The sequence below is a fragment of the Oncorhynchus tshawytscha genome, unplaced genomic scaffold, assembly GCF_018296145.1.
Source record: "Oncorhynchus tshawytscha isolate Ot180627B unplaced genomic scaffold, Otsh_v2.0 Un_contig_164_pilon_pilon, whole genome shotgun sequence".
Lineage (NCBI taxonomy): Eukaryota > Metazoa > Chordata > Actinopteri > Salmoniformes > Salmonidae > Oncorhynchus > Oncorhynchus tshawytscha.
Window position 1 is genome coordinate 115,001 of NW_024609640.1, and position 18,873 is coordinate 133,873.

Here is an 18,873-nt window from a genome sequence, read left to right on the forward strand (position 1 = left end):
GTAGATACTATCTGACCAGATATCTGGTATGTTTCTGTTCAGTGTGTCAGTAATGTAGATACTATCTGACCAGATATCTGGTATGTTTCTGTTCAGTGTGTCAGTAATGTAGATACTATCTGACCAGATATCTGGTATGTTTCTGTTCAGTGTGTCAGTAATGTAGATACTATCTGACCAGATATCTGGTTTGTTTCTGTAATGTAGATACTATCTAGTAACTGAGTCAGGTTTGTAGGCCTCCTTGCCCCGCACACGCTTTTTCAGTTCTGCCCACAAATTTTCCCCTTTCTTTCCCTCTCTCATCCTCTCACCCCTTTCTCTCCCTCTATCTCCCTTTCTCTCCTTCTCTCATCCTCTCACCCTCACCCTCTCTCTTCTCTCTCTCTCACAACCTCACACCCCCCTCTCTCTCTCCCTCTCTCTCTCTCTCTCTCTCTCTCTCTCTCTCTTATCCTCTCACCCCTCTCTCTCTATCTCCTTTTTCTCCTCTCTCATCCTCTCACCCTCACCATCTCTCTTTCTCTCTCTCACCCTCACCCCCCCCCCTCTCTCTCTCTCTCTCTCTCTCTCTCTCTCTCTCTCTCTCTCACACACCCTCTCACACCTCTCTCTCTCTCTCTCTCTCTCTCTCCCTCCTACCCTTTCTCCCCCTCTCTCATCCTCTCCCTCACCCCTCCCTCTCTCACACCCTCTCTCTCTCTCTCTCTCTCTCTCTCACCCTCTCACACCCTCTCACCCTCTCACACCCTCTCACCCCCCCCTCTCTCTCTCTCTCCTCTCTCTCTCTCTCTCCTCTCTCTCTCACACCCTCTCACCCCCCCCCCTCTCTCCATCTTTCCATCTCTCTCCCAGTCACATGGGGTTGCTGCTGTACAATGGGTTCAGAGATTCAGAGAAGAGGCAGCAGGATGTTTGTCAAAACATTGATTTAAATGATTCATCATAGCTATGCAATTTTACAGTTTTTCCTTCCTTCCTCTCCCTCTGGTCCATTCGTCCCCACCACCTCCCTCCCTCCCTCCCTCCCTCCCTCCCTCCCTCCCTCCCTCCCTCCCTCCCTCCCTCCCTCCCTCCCTCCCTCCCTCCCTCCCTCCCTCCCTCCCTCCCTCCCTCCCTCCCTCCCTATTTTAGACTCTGTTCCATTTCTGAATAAGCGTTATTGTTTTGTACCAATGGTTTTCTTTGTGTTCTGTCTCTTCCTGCAGGTATTTTGTGTTGGATCCGGACATGGGTCAGCTGCAGTACTTTGTGAATGAGCACAGTAAGAATCAGAAGCCTCGGGGATCTCTGCCTCTCATAGGGGCCTCTGTGACCCTCAGCGATGAACTACCACACATGTTCACGGTCCACTCTGCCACTGGAGAGGCCTACAAACTCAGAGGTACGTGGAGAGGATGTCTGTTACTCTACAGATGTTATGAGACAGTTATTATACTTCTCTTAGCCTGGCTGGTCCAGGATCTGTTTGTTGCTGTGTCTTACCATCTTCTGCAGACACCACAGACAGATCCTGGACCAGATGAGGTCACTTATTACAAAACTCAGAGGTACGTTTACTGGATGTGTTACGTCATTCTTAGAGCCTGGTCCCAGATCTGTTGGTGCTGTTGAACCAATTCTTAGATGACGGTGATCACAGGAGTTAACAAGACAACATAGGCTATCTCATCCTTCCCTCTGCAACAGCTCTGTCAACCACAGGTTTCCTCTGGTATCTCCTCCACCTCTGTCAACCACAGGTTTCCTCTGGTATCTCTTCCACCTCTGTCAACCACAGGTTTCCTCTGGTATCTCCTCCACCTCTCTCAACCACAGGTTTCCTCTGGTATCTCCTCCACCTCTGTCAACCACAGGTTTCCTCTGGTATCTCCTCCACCTCTCTCAACCACAGGTTTCCTCTGGTATCTCCTCCACCTCTCTCAACCACAGGTTTCCTCTGGTATCTCCTCCACCTCTCTCCACCACAGGTTTCCTCTGGTATCTCCTCCACCTCTCTCAACCACAGGTTACCTCTTGTATCTCCTCCACCACAGGTTACCTCTTGTGGCACTATATAGGGAATAGGGCTCTGGTCTAAAGTAGTGCACTATATAGGGAATAGGGCTCTGGTCTAAAGTAGTGCACTATATAGGGAATAGGGCCCTGGTCTAAAGTAGTGCACTATATAGGGAATAGGGCTCTGGTCTAAAGTAGTGCACTATATAGGGAATAGGGCTCTGGTCTAAAGTAGTGCACTATATAGGGAATAGGGCTCTGGTCTAAAGTAGTGCACTATATAGGGAATAGGGCTCTGGTCTAAAGTAGTGCACTATATAGGGAATAGGGCTCTGGTCTAAAGTAGTGCACTATATAGGGAATAGGGCTCTGGTCTAAAGTAGTGCTCTATGTAGGGAATAGGACTCTGGTGGACAGTAGTGCTCTATGTAGGGAATAGGGCTCTGGTCTAAAGTAGTGCACTATATAGGGAATAGGGCTCTGGTCTAAAGTAGTGCACTATATAGGGAATAGGGCTCTGGTCTAAAGTAGGTTAGGGCTCTGGTCTAGTGCAATGTAGGGAATAGTGCACTATATAGGGAATAGGGGGTCTATTGTGGTCTATGTAGGGTAGGGTGGACTCTGGTCTAAAGTAGTGCACTATGTAGGGAATAGGGCTCTGGTAGTAGTGAATAGGGCTCTGGTCTAAAGTAGTGCACTATATAGGGAATAGGGCTCTGGTCTAAAGTAGTGCACTATATAGGAATAGGGCTCTGGTCTAAAGTAGTGCACTATATAGGAATAGCTCTGTAGGTTCTATATATGGAGGTATGTCTGAGACATACTGTAGTGATCTATATATGGAGGTATGTTGAGACTGGAGAGACATATTGTAATGATCTATATATGGAGGTATGTTGAGACTGGAGACATACTGTAATGATCTATATATGGAGGTATGTTGAGACTGGAGACATACTGTAATGATCTATATATGGAGGTATGTTGAGACTGGAGAGACATACTGTAATGATCTATATATGGAGGTATGTTGAGACATACTGTAATGATCTATATACAGGTATGTTGAGACATACTGTAATGATCTATATATGGAGGTATGTTGAGACTGGAGAGACATACTGTAATGATCTATATATGGAGGTATGTTGAGACTGGAGACATACTATAATGATCTATATATGAAGGTATGTTGAGACTGGAGAGACATACTGTAATGATCTATATATGGAGGTATGTTGAGACTGGAGACATACTGTAATGATCTATATATGGAGGTATGTTGAGACTGGAGAAATACTGTAATGATCTATATATGGAGGTATGTTGAGACTGGAGAGACATACTGTAATGATCTATATATGGAGGTATGTTGAGACATACTGTAATGATCTATATATGGAGGTATGTTGAGACATACTGTAATGATCTATATGTGGAGGTATGTTGAGACTGGAGAGACATACTGTAATGATCTATATATGGGGGTATGTTGAGACTGGAGAGACATACTGTAATGATCTATATATGGAGGTATGTTGAGACATACTGTAATGATCTATATATGGAGGTATGTTGAGACTGGAGACATACTGTAATGATCTATATATGGAGGTATGTTGAGACTGGAGAGACATACTGTAATGATCTATATATGGAGGTATGTTGAGACATACTGTAATGATCTATATGTGGAGGTATGTTGAGACTGGAGAGACATACTGTAATGATCTATATATGGAGGTATGTTGAGACTGGAGACATACTGTAATGATCTATATATGGAGGTATGTTGAGACTGGAGACATACAGTAATGATCTATATATGGAGGTATGTTGAGACTGGAGAGACATACTGTAATGATCTATATATGGAGGTATGTTGAGACATACTGTAATGATCTATATATGGAGGTATGTTGAGACATACTGTAATGATCTATATATGGAGGTATGTTGAGACTGGAGAGACATACTGTAATGATCTATATATGGAGGTATGTTGAGACTGGAGACATACTGTAATGATCTATATATGGAGGTATGTTGAGACATACTGTAATGATCTATATATGGAGGTATGTTGAGACATACTGTAATGATCTATATATGGAGGTATGTTGAGACATACTGTAATGATCTATATATGGAGGTATGTTGAGACATACTGTAATGATCTATATATGGAGGTATGTTGAGACTGGAGAGACATACTGTAATGATCTATATATGGAGGTATGTTGAGACTGGAGCATACTGTAATGATCTATATATGGAGGTATGTTGAGACTGGAGACATACTGTAATGATCTATATATGGAGGTATGTTGAGACTGGAGAGACATACTGTAATGATCTATATATGGAGGTATGTTGAGACATACTGTAATGATCTATATATGGAGGTATGTTGAGACTGGAGAGACATACTGTAATGATCTATATATGGAGGTATGTTGAGACTGGAGAGACATACTGTAATGATCTATATATGGAGGTATGTTGAGACTGGAGAAATACTGTAATGATCTATATATGGAGGTATGTTGAGACATACTGTAATGATCTATATATGGAGGTATGTTGAGACTGGAGAGACATACTGTAATGATCTATATATGGAGGTATGTTGAGACTGGAGACATACTATAATGATCTATATATGGAGGTATGTTGAGACTGGAGAGACATACTGTAATGATCTATATATGGAGGTATGTTGAGACTGGAGACATACTGTAATGATCTATATATGGAGGTATGTTGAGACTGGAGAAATACTGTAATGATCTATATATGGAGGTATGTTGAGACTGGAGAGACATACTGTAATGATCTATATATGGAGGTATGTTGAGACATACTGTAATGATCTATATATGGAGGTATGTTGAGACATACTGTAATGATCTATATGTGGAGGTATGTTGAGACTGGAGAGACATACTGTAATGATCTATATATGGAGGTATGTTGAGACTGGAGACATACAGTAATGATCTATATATGGAGGTATGTTGAGACTGGAGAGACATACTGTAATGATCTATATATGGAGGTATGTTGAGACATACTGTAATGATCTATATATGGAGGTATGTTGAGACTGGAGACATACTGTAATGATCTATATATGGAGGTATGTTGAGACTGAGAGACATACTGTAATGATCTATATATGGAGGTATGTTGAGACTGGAGACATACTATAATGATCTATATATGGAGGTATGTTGAGACTGGAGAGACATACTGTAATGATCTATATATGGAGGTATGTTGAGACTGAGACATACTGTAATGACATACTGTATGTTGAGACTGATCTGTATGATATGGAGGTATGTTGAGACTGGAGAGACATACTGTAATGATCTATATATGGAGGTATGTTGAGACTGGAGAGACATACTGTAATGATCTATATATGGAGGTATGTTGAGACATACTGTAATGATCTATATATGGGGGTATGTTGAGACATACTGTAATGATCTATATATGGAGGTATGTTGAGACTGGAGAGACATACTGTAATGATCTATATATGGAGGTATGTTGAGACTGGAGACATACTGTAATGATCTATATATGGAGGTATGTTGAGACATACTGAGACATACTGTTGAGATGATCTATCTATATATGGAGGTATGTTGAGACATACTGTAATGATCTATATATGGAGGTATGTTGAGACATACTGTAATGATCTATATGTGGAGGTATGTTGAGACTGGAGAGACATACTGTAATGATCTATATATGGAGGTATGTTGAGACTGGAGACATACTGTAATGATCTATATATGGAGGTATGTTGAGACTGGAGACATACAGTAATGATCTATATATGGAGGTATGTTGAGACTGGAGAGACATACTGTAATGATCTATATATGGAGGTATGTTGAGACTGGAGACATACAGTAATGATCTATATATGGAGGTATGTTGAGACTGGAGAGACATACTGTAATGATCTATATATGGAGGTATGTTGAGACATACTGTAATGATCTATATATGGAGGTATGTTGAGACATACTGTAATGATCTATATATGGAGGTATGTTGAGACTGGAGACATACTGTAATGATCTATATATGGAGGTATGTTGAGACTGGAGAAATACTGTAATGATCTATATATGGAGGTATGTTGAGACATACTGTAATGATCTATATATGGAGGTATGTTGAGACATACTGTAATGATCTATATATGGAGGTATGTTGAGACATACTGTAATGATCTATATATGGAGGTATGTTGAGACTGGAGAGACATACTGTAATGATCTATATATGGGGGTATGTTGAGACATACTGTAATGATCTATATGTGGAGGTATGTTGAGACTGGAGAGACATACTGTAATGATCTATATATGGGGGTATGTTGAGACATACTGTAATGATCTATATATGGAGGTATGTTGAGACTGGAGACATACTGTAATGATCTATATATGGAGGTATGTTGAGACTGGAGACATACTGTAATGATCTATATATGGAGGTATGTTGAGACATACTGTAATGATCTATATATGGGGGTATGTTGAGACATACTGTAATGATCTATATATGGAGGTATGTTGAGACTGGAGAGACATACTGTAATGATCTATATATGGAGGTATGTTGAGACTGGAGAGACATACTGTAATGATCTATATATGGAGGTATGTTGAGACTGGAGAGACATACTGTAATGATCTATATATGGAGGTATGTTGAGACTGGAGAAATACTGTAATGATCTATATATGGAGGTATGTTGAGACTGGAGAGACATACTGTAATGATCTATATATGGAGGTATGTTGAGACATACTGTAATGATCTATATATGGGGGTATGTTGAGACATACTGTAATGATCTATATATGGAGGTATGTTGAGACTGGAGAGACATACTGTAATGATCTATATATGGAGGTATGTTGAGACTGGAGACATACTGTAATGATCTATATATGGAGGTATGTTGAGACTGGAGACATACTGTAATGATCTATATATGGGGGTATGTTGAGACATACTGTAATGATCTATATATGGAGGTATGTTGAGACTGGAGAGACATACTGTAATGATCTATATATGGGGGTATGTTGAGACATACTGTAATGATCTATATATGGAGGTATGTTGAGACTGGAGAGACATACTGTAATGATCTATATATGGAGGTATGTTGAGACTGGAGAGACATACTGTAATGATCTATATATGGAGGTATGTTGAGACTGGAGAGACATATTGTAATGCATTATATTTGCGAGGCCCAAATATACTTGGTACTTTCATACATTTTTGATAAAGTCCCAAAACACAAACTGAAAGCATTAGAGTGTCTTCACAGTTTCCAGTCTGCCAGTCAGCACTTCCTTAACATGTAGTGTGTGCATCTTCAGCTCCTATAATCTACAGTAACGTGTCTCTCTCTCTCAATTCAATTCAATTCAATTCAAAGCAGCCTCTCTCTCTCTCTCTCTCATTCTCTCCTTCTCTCACTCTGTTTCCATCTCTCTCTCTCTCTCTCTCTCTCTCTCTCTCTCTCTCTCTCTCTCTCTCTCTCCCTGTCTCTCTCTCTCTCACTGTCTCTCTCTCTCTCTCTGTAGCTTCGGACGCTGGGGAGCAGCAGCTGTGGATGAGTCAGATGCAGCTCTGTGCCCGACGCCACTCTGACTCCAGTGCCAAGGTAGAATCTATAGACTATACCACCTCATCCTTTACCTACTGTAGAATCTATAGGCTATACCACCTCATCCTTTACCTACTGTAGAATATATAGGCTATACCACCTCATCCTTTACCTACTGTAGAATCTATAGGCTATACCACCTCATCCTTTACCTACTGTAGAATCTATAGGCTATACCACCTCATCCTTTACCTACTGTATAATCTATAGGCTATACCACCTCATCCTTTACCTACTGTAGAATCTATAGACTATACCACCTCATCCTTTACCTACTGTAGAATCTATAGGCTATACCACCTCATCCTTTACCTACTGTAGAATCTATAGACTATACCACCTCATCCTTTACATACTGTAACATCTATAGACTATACCACCTCATCCTTTACCTACTGTAGAATCTATAGACTATACCACCTCATCCTTGACCTCCTTTACCTACTATAGAATCTATAGGCTATACCACCTCATCCTTTACCTACTGTAGAATCTATAGGCTATACCACCTCATCCTTTACCTACTGTAGAATCTATAGACTATACCACCTCATCCTTTACCTACTGTAGAATCTATAGGCTATATCACCTCATCCTTTACCTACTGTAGAATCTATAGACTATACCACCTCATCCTTTACCTACTGTAGAATCTATAGGCTATATCACCTCATCCTTTACATACTGTAACATCTATAGACTATACCACCTCATCCTTTACCTACTGTAGAATCTATAGGTTATACCACCTCATCCTTTACCTACTGTAGAATCTATAGACTATACCACCTCATCCTTTACCTACTGTAGAATCTATAGGCTATATCACCTCATCCTTTACATACTGTAACATCTATAGACTATACCACCTCATCCTTTACCTACTGTAGAATCTATAGGCTATACCACCTCATCCTTTACCTACTGTAGAATCTATAGACTATACCACCTCATCCTTTACATCCTTTACCTACTATAGAATCTATAGACTATACCACCTCATCCTTTACATCCTTTACCTACTGTAGAATCTATAGGCTATACCACCTCATCCTTTACCTCCTTTACCTACTATAGAATCTATAGGCTATACCATCTCATCCTTTACCTCCTGTAGAATCTATAGGCTATACCACCTCATCCTTTACCTACTGTAGAATCTATAGGCTATACCACCTCATCCTTTACCTCCTGTAGAATCTATAGGCTATACCACCTCATCCTTTACATACAGTAGAATCTATAGACTATACCACCTCATCCTTTACCTACTGTAGAATCTATAGACTATACCACCTCATCCTTTACATACTGTAGAATCTATAGACTATACCACCTCATCCTTTACCTCCTGTAGAATCTATAGACTATACCACCTCATCCTTTACATACAGTAGAATCTATAGACTATACCACCTCATCCTTTACCTACTGTAGAATCTATAGACTATACCACCTCATCCTTTACCTACTGTAGAATCTATAGTCTATACCACCTCATCCTTTACCTACTGTAGAATCTATAGACTATACCACCTCATCCTTTACCTACTATAGAATCTATAGACTATACCACCTCATCCTTTACATACTGTAGAATCTATAGACTATACCACCTCATCCTTTACCTACTGTAGAATCTATAGACTATACCACCTCATCCTTTACCTACTGTAGAATCTATAGACTATACCACCTCATCCTTTACCTACTGTAGAATCTATAGACTATACCACCTCATCCTTTACCTACTGTAGAATCTATAGACTATACCACCTCATCCTTTACCTACTGTAGAATCTATAGGCTATACCACCTCATCCTTTACCTACTGTAGAATCTATAGACTATACCACCTCATCCTTTACCTACTGTAGAATCTATAGGCTATACCACCTCACCCTTTACCTACTGTAGAATCTATAGGCTATACCACCTCATCCTTTACCTACTGTAGAATCTATAGGCTATACCACCTCATCCTTTACATACTGTAGAATCTATAGGCTATACCACCTCATCCTTTACCTACTGTAGAATCTATAGGCTATACCACCTCATCATTTACCTACTGTAGAATCTATAGACTATACCACCTCATCCTTTACCTACTGTAGAATCTATAGACTATACCACCTCATCCTTTACCTACTGTAGAATCTATAGTCTATACCACCTCATCCTTTACCTCCTGTAGAATCTATAGACTATACCACCTCATCATTTACCTACTGTAGAATCTATAGGCTATACCACCTCATCCTTTACCTACTATAGAATCTATAGGCTATACCACCTCATCCTTTACATACTGTAGAATCTATAGGCTATACCACCTCATCCTTTACCTACTATAGAATCTATAGGCTATACCACCTCATCCTTTACCTACTGTAGAATCTATAGGCTATACCACCTCATCCTTTACCTACTATAGAATCTATAGGCTATACCACCTCATCCTTTACATACTGTAGAATCTATAGGCTATACCACCTCATCCTTTACCTACTATAGAATCTATAGGCTATACCACCTCATCCTTTACCTACTGTAGAATCTATAGGCTATACCACCTCATCCTTTACATACTGTAACATCTATAGACTATACCACCTCATCCTTTACCTACTGTAGAATCTATAGACTATACCACCTCATCCTTGACCTCCTTTACCTACTATAGAATCTATAGGCTATACCACCTCATCCTTTACCTACTGTAGAATCTATAGGCTATACCACCTCATCCTTTACCTACTGTAGAATCTATAGACTATACCACCTCATCCTTTACCTACTGTAGAATCTATAGGCTATATCACCTCATCCTTTACCTACTGTAGAATCTATAGACTATACCACCTCATCCTTTACCTACTGTAGAATCTATAGGCTATATCACCTCATCCTTTACATACTGTAACATCTATAGACTATACCACCTCATCCTTTACCTACTGTAGAATCTATAGGTTATACCACCTCATCCTTTACCTACTGTAGAATCTATAGACTATACCACCTCATCCTTTACCTACTGTAGAATCTATAGGCTATATCACCTCATCCTTTACATACTGTAACATCTATAGACTATACCACCTCATCCTTTACCTACTGTAGAATCTATAGGCTATACCACCTCATCCTTTACCTACTGTAGAATCTATAGACTATACCACCTCATCCTTTACATCCTTTACCTACTATAGAATCTATAGACTATACCACCTCATCCTTTACATCCTTTACCTACTGTAGAATCTATAGGCTATACCACCTCATCCTTTACCTCCTTTACCTACTATAGAATCTATAGGCTATACCACCTCATCCTTTACCTCCTGTAGAATCTATAGGCTATACCACCTCATCCTTTACCTACTGTAGAATCTATAGGCTATACCACCTCATCCTTTACCTCCTGTAGAATCTATAGGCTATACCACCTCATCCTTTACATACAGTAGAATCTATAGACTATACCACCTCATCCTTTACCTACTGTAGAATCTATAGACTATACCACCTCATCCTTTACATACTGTAGAATCTATAGACTATACCACCTCATCCTTTACCTCCTGTAGAATCTATAGACTATACCACCTCATCCTTTACATACAGTAGAATCTATAGACTATACCACCTCATCCTTTACCTACTGTAGAATCTATAGACTATACCACCTCATCCTTTACCTACTGTAGAATCTATAGTCTATACCACCTCATCCTTTACCTACTGTAGAATCTATAGACTATACCACCTCATCCTTTACCTACTGTAGAATCTATAGACTATACCACCTCATCCTTTACCTACTGTAGAATCTATAGACTATACCACCTCATCCTTTACATACTGTAGAATCTATAGACTATACCACCTCATCCTTTACCTACTGTAGAATCTATAGACTATACCACCTCATCCTTTACCTACTGTAGAATCTATAGACTATACCACCTCATCCTTTACCTACTGTAGAATCTATAGACTATACCACCTCATCCTTTACCTACTGTAGAATCTATAGACTATACCACCTCATCCTTTACCTACTGTAGAATCTATAGGCTATACCACCTCATCCTTTACCTACTGTAGAATCTATAGACTATACCACCTCATCCTTTACCTCCTGTAGAATCTATAGGCTATACCACCTCATCCTTTACCTACTGTAGAATCTATAGGCTATACCACCTCATCCTTTACCTACTGTAGAATCTATAGGCTATACCACCTCATCCTTTACATACTGTAGAATCTATAGGCTATACCACCTCATCCTTTACCTACTGTAGAATCTATAGGCTATACCACCTCATCATTTACCTACTGTAGAATCTATAGACTATACCACCTCATCCTTTACCTACTGTAGAATCTATAGACTATACCACCTCATCCTTTACCTACTGTAGAATCTATAGTCTATACCACCTCATCCTTTACCTCCTGTAGAATCTATAGACTATACCACCTCATCATTTACCTACTGTAGAATCTATAGGCTATACCACCTCATCCTTTACCTACTATAGAATCTATAGGCTATACCACCTCATCCTTTACATACTGTAGAATCTATAGGCTATACCACCTCATCCTTTACCTACTATAGAATCTATAGGCTATACCACCTCATCCTTTACCTACTGTAGAATCTATAGGCTATACCACCTCATCCTTTACCTACTATAGAATCTATAGGCTATACCACCTCATCCTTTACATACTGTAGAATCTATAGGCTATACCACCTCATCCTTTACCTACTATAGAATCTATAGGCTATACCACCTCATCCTTTACCTACTGTAGAATCTATAGGCTATACCACCTCATCCTTTAGATACTGTAGAATCTATAGGCTATACCACCTCATCCTTTACCTCCTGTAGAATCTATAGGCTATACCACCTCATCCTTTACATACTGTAGAATCTATAGGCTATACCACCTCATCCTTTACCTCCTGTAGAATCTATAGGCTATACCACCTCATCCTTTACATACTGTAGAATCTATAGGCTATACCACCTCATCCTTTACCTACTGTAGAATCTATAGGCTATACCACCTCATCCTTTAGATACTGTAGAATCTATAGGCTATACCACCTCATCCTTTACCTCCTGTAGAATCTATAGGCTATACCACCTCATCCTTTACCTCCTGTAGAATCTATAGGCTATACCACCTCATCCTTTACATACTGTAGAATCTATAGGCTATACCATCTCATCCTTTACCTACTGTAGAATCTATAGACTATACCACCTCATCCTTTACCTACTGTAGAATCTATAGGCTATACCACCTCATCCTTTACCTACTGTAGAATCTATAGGCTATACCACCTCATCCTTTACCTACTGTAGAATCTATAGGCTATACCACCTCACCCTTTACCTACTGTAGAATCTATAGGCTATACCACCTCATCCTTTACATACTGTAGAATCTATAGGCTATACCACCTCATCCTTTACCTACTGTAGAATCTATAGGCTATACCACCTCACCCTTTACCTACTGTAGAATCTATAGGCTATACCACCTCATCCTTTACATACTGTAGAATCTATAGGCTATACCACCTCATCCTTTACCTACTGTAGAATCTATAGGCTATACCACCTCACCCTTTACCTACTGTAGAATATATAGGCTATACCACCTCATCCTTTACATACTGTAGAATCTATAGGCTATACCACCTCATCCTTTACCTACTGTAGAATCTATAGACTATACCACCTCATCCTTTACCTACTGTAGAATCTATAGACTATATCACCTCATCCTTTACCTCCTGTAGAATATATAGGCTATACCACCTCATCCTTTACCTACTGTAGAATCTATAGGCTATACCACCTCATCCTTTACCTCCTGTAGAATCTATAGACTATACCACCTCATCCTTTACCTCCTGTAGAATCTATAGACTATACCACCTCATCCTTTACCTACTGTAGAATCTATAGGCTATACCACCTCATCCTTTACCTACTGTAGAATCTATAGACTATACCACCTCATCCTTTACCTACTGTAGAATCTATAGACTATACCACCTCATCCTTTACCTCCTGTAGAATCTATAGACTATACCACCTCATCCTTTACCTACTGTAGAATCTATAGACTATACCACCTCATCCTTTACCTACTGTAGAATCTATAGACTATACCACCTCATCCTTTACCTACTGTAGAATCTATAGACTATACCACCTCATCCTTTACATACTGTAGAATCTATAGACTATACCACCTCATCCTTTACCTACTGTAGAATCTATAGGCTATACCACCTCATCCTTTACCTCCTTTACCTACTGTAGAATCTATAGACTATACCACCTCATCCTTTACCTACTGTAGAATCTATAGGCTATACCACCTCATCCTTTAGATACTGTAGAATCTATAGACTATACCACCTCATCCTTTACCTCCTGTAGAATCTATAGGCTATACCACCTCATCCTTTACATACTGTAGAATCTATAGGCTATACCACCTCATCCTTTACATACTGTATAATCTATAGGCTATACCACCTCATCCTTTACCTACTGTAGAATCTATAGGCTATACCACCTCATCCTTTACATACTGTAGAATCTATAGGCTATACCACCTCATCCTTTACCTACTGTAGAATCTATAGGCTATACCACCTCATCCTTTACCTACTGTAGAATCTATAGGCTATACCACCTCATCCTTTACCTACTGTAGAATCTATAGACTATACCACCTCATCCTTTACCTACTGTAGAATCTATAGACTATACCACCTCATCCTTTACCTACTGTAGAATCTATAGGCTATACCACCTCATCCTTTACCTACTGTAGAATCTATAGGCTATACCACCTCATCCTTTACCTACTGTAGAATCTATAGACTATACCACCTCATCCTTTAGATACTGTAGAATCTATAGACTATACCACCTCATCCTTTACCTACTGTAGAATCTATAGGCTATACCACCTCATCCTTTACCTACTGTAGAATCTATAGACTATACCACCTCATCCTTTAGATACTGTAGAATCTATAGGCTATACCACCTCATCCTTTACCTACTGTAGAATCTATAGGCTATACCACCTCATCCTTTACATACTGTAGAATCTATAGGCTATACCACCTCATCCTTTACCTACTGTAGAATCTATAGGCTATACCACCTCACCCTTTACCTACTGTAGAATCTATAGGCTATACCACCTCATCCTTTACATACTGTAGAATCTATAGGCTATACCACCTCATCCTTTACATACTGTAGAATCTATAGGCTATACCACCTCATCCTTTACATACTGTAGAATCTATAGACTATACCACCTCATCCTTTACCTACTGTAGAATCTATAGGCTATACCACCTCATCCTTTACCTACTGTAGAATCTATAGGCTATACCACCTCATCCTTTACCTACTGTAGAATCTATAGGCTATACCACCTCATCCTTTACCTACTGTAGAATCTATAGACTATACCACCTCATCCTTTACCTACTGTAGAATCTATAGACTATACCACCTCGTCCTTTACCTCCTGTAGAATCTATAGGCTATACCACCTCATCCTTTACCTACTATAGAATCTATAGGCTATACCACCTCATCCTTTACCTACTGTAGAATCTATAGGCTATACCACCTCATCCTTTACCTACTGTAGAATCTATAGGCTATACCACCTCATCCTTTACCTCCTGTAGAATCTATAGGCTATACCACCTCATCCTTTACCTCCTGTAGAATCTATAGACTATACCACCTCATCCTTTACCTCCTGTAGAATCTATAGGCTATACCACCTCACCCTTTACCTACTGTAGAATCTATAGGCTATACCACCTCATCCTTTACCTACTGTAGAATCTATAGACTATACCACCTCATCCTTTACCTCCTGTAGAATCTATAGGCTATACCACCTCATCCTTTACATACTGTATAATCTATAGGCTATACCACCTCATCCTTTACCTACTGTAGAATCTATAGGCTATACCACCTCATCCTTTACCTACTGTAGAATCTATAGGCTATACCACCTCATCCTTTAGATACTGTAGAATCTATAGACTATACCACCTCATCCTTTACCTCCTGTAGAATCTATAGACTATACCACCTCATCCTTTACCTACTGTAGAATCTATAGGCTATACCACCTCATCCTTTACCTCCTGTAGAATCTATAGGCTATACCACCTCATCCTTTACCTACTGTAGAATCTATAGGCTATACCACCTCATCCTTTACCTACTGTAGAATCTATAGGCTATACCACCTCATCCTTTACCTACTATAGAATCTATAGGCTATACCACCTCATCCTTTACCTACTGTAGAATCTATAGACTATACCACCTCATCCTTTACCTACTGTAGAATCTATAGACTATACCACCTCATCCTTTACCTCCTGTATAATCTATAGGCTATACCACCTCATCCTTTACCTACTGTAGAATCTATAGACTATACCACCTCATCCTTTACCTACTGTAGAATCTATAGGCTATACCACCTCATCCTTTACCTACTGTAGAATCTATAGGCTATACCACCTCATCCTTTACCTACTATAGAATCTATAGGCTATACCACCTCATCCTTTACCTACTATAGAATCTATAGGCTATACCACCTCATCCTTTACCTACTGTAGAATCTATAGACTATACCACCTCATCCTTTACCTACTGTAGAATCTATAGGCTATACCACCTCATCCTTTAGATACTGTAGAATCTATAGGCTATACCACCTCATCCTTTACCTACAGTAGAATCTATAGGCTATACCACCTCATCCTTTACCTACTGTAGAATCTATAGGCTATACCACCTCATCCTTTACCTACAGTAGAATCTATAGGCTATACCACCTCATCCTTTACCTACTGTAGAATCTATAGACTATACCACCTCATCCTTTACCTACTGTAGAATCTATAGGCTATACCACCTCATCCTTTACCTACTGTAGAATCTATAGGCTATACCACCTCATCATTTACCTCCTGTAGAATCTATAGGCTATACCACCTCATCCTTTACCTACTGTAGAATCTATAGGCTATACCACCTCATCCTTTACCTACTGTAGAATCTATAGACTATACCACCTCATCCTTTACCTACTGTAGAATCTATAGGCTATACCACCTCATCCTTTACATACTGTAGAATCTATAGGCTATATCACCTCATCCTTTACCTACTGTAGAATCTATAGGCTATACCACCTCGTCCTTTACCTACTGTAGAATCTATAGACTATACCACCTCATCCTTTAGATACTGTAGAATCTATAGACTATACCACCTCATCCTTTACCTACTGTAGAATCTATAGGCTATACCACCTCATCCTTTACCTACTGTAGAATCTATAGACTATACCACCTCGTCCTTTACCTACTGTAGAATCTATAGGCTATACCACCTCATCCTTTACCTACTGTAGAATCTATAGACTATACCACCTCATCCTTTACCTACTGTAGAATCTATAGGCTATACCACCTCATCCTTTACCTACTGTAGAATCTATAGGCTATACCACCTCATCCTTTACCTACTGTAGAATCTATAGGCTATACCACCTCATCCTTTACCTACTGTAGAATCTATAGGCCATACCACCTCATCCTTTACCTACTGTAGAATCTATAGGCTATACCACCTCATCCTTTACCTACTGTAGAATCTATAGACTATACCACCTCATCCTTTACCTACTGTAGAATCTATAGGCTATACCACCTCATCCTTTACATACTGTAACATCTATAGACTATACCACCTCATCCTTTACCTACTGTAGAATCTATAGGCTATACCACCTCATCCTTTACCTACTGTAGAATCTATAGACTATACCACCTCATCCTTTACCTACTGTAGAATCTATAGGCTATACCACCTCATCCTTTACATACTGTAGAATCTATAGGCTATACCACCTCATCCTTTACCTACTGTAGAATCTATAGGCTATACCACCTCATCCTTTACCTACTGTAGAATCTATAGGCTATACCACCTCATCCTTTACCTACTGTAGAATCTATAGGCTATACCACCTCATCCTTTACATACTGTAGAATCTATAGGCTATACCACCTCATCCTTTACCTACTGTAGAATCTATAGACTATACCACCTCATCCTTTACCTACTGTAGAATCTATAGACTATACCACCTCATCATTTACCTACTGTAGAATCTATAGGCTATACCACCTCATCCTTTACATACTGTAGAATCTATAGGCTATACCACCTCACCCTTTACATACTATAGAATCTATAGACTATACCACCTCATCCTTTACCTACTGTAGAATCTATAGACTATACCACCTCATCCTTTACATACTGTAGAATCTATAGACTATACCACCTCATCCTTTACATACTGTAGAATCTATAGACTATACCACCTCATCCTTTACCTACTGTAGAATCTATAGGCTATACCACCTCATCCTTTACATACTGTAGAATCTATAGGCTATACCACCTCACCCTTTACATACTATAGAATCTATAGACTATACCACCTCATCCTTTACCTACTGTAGAATCTATAGACTATACCACCTCATCCTTTACATACTGTAGAATCTATAGACTATACCACCTCATCCTTTACATACTGTAGAATCTATAGACTATACCACCTCATCCTTTACATACTGTAGAATCTATAGACTATACCACCTCATCCTTTACCTACTGTAGAATCTATAGGCTATACCACCTCATCCTTTACATACAGTAGAATCTATAGACTATACCACCTCATCCTTTACCTACTGTAGAATCTATAGACTATACCACCTCATCCTTTACCTACTGTAGAATCTATAGACTACACCACCTCATCCTTTACCTACTGTAGAATCTATAGACTATACCACCTCATCCTTTACCTCCTGTAGAATCTATAGGCTATACCACCTCATCCTTTACCTCCTGTAGAATCTATAGGCTATACCACCTCATCCTTTACCTCCTGTAGAATCTATAGACTATACCACCTCATCCTTTACCTCCTGTAGAATCTATAGGCTATACCACCTCATCCTTTACCTACTGTAG

The 18,873-nt window shown here is 39.5% G+C and overlaps 1 protein-coding gene across 1 annotated transcript in view; it reads left to right on the plus strand.

Annotated features, from left to right (window-relative positions):
* Positions 1-18,873, plus strand: part of osbpl10b (oxysterol binding protein-like 10b) — a 134,863-nt gene that overhangs the window by 13,919 nt on the left and 102,071 nt on the right. Inside the window, 2 exon segments of the mRNA XM_042316560.1 lie at positions 1,209-1,384; positions 7,629-7,708. Of these exon segments, the coding sequence (XP_042172494.1) occupies positions 1,209-1,384; positions 7,629-7,708 (256 nt within the window).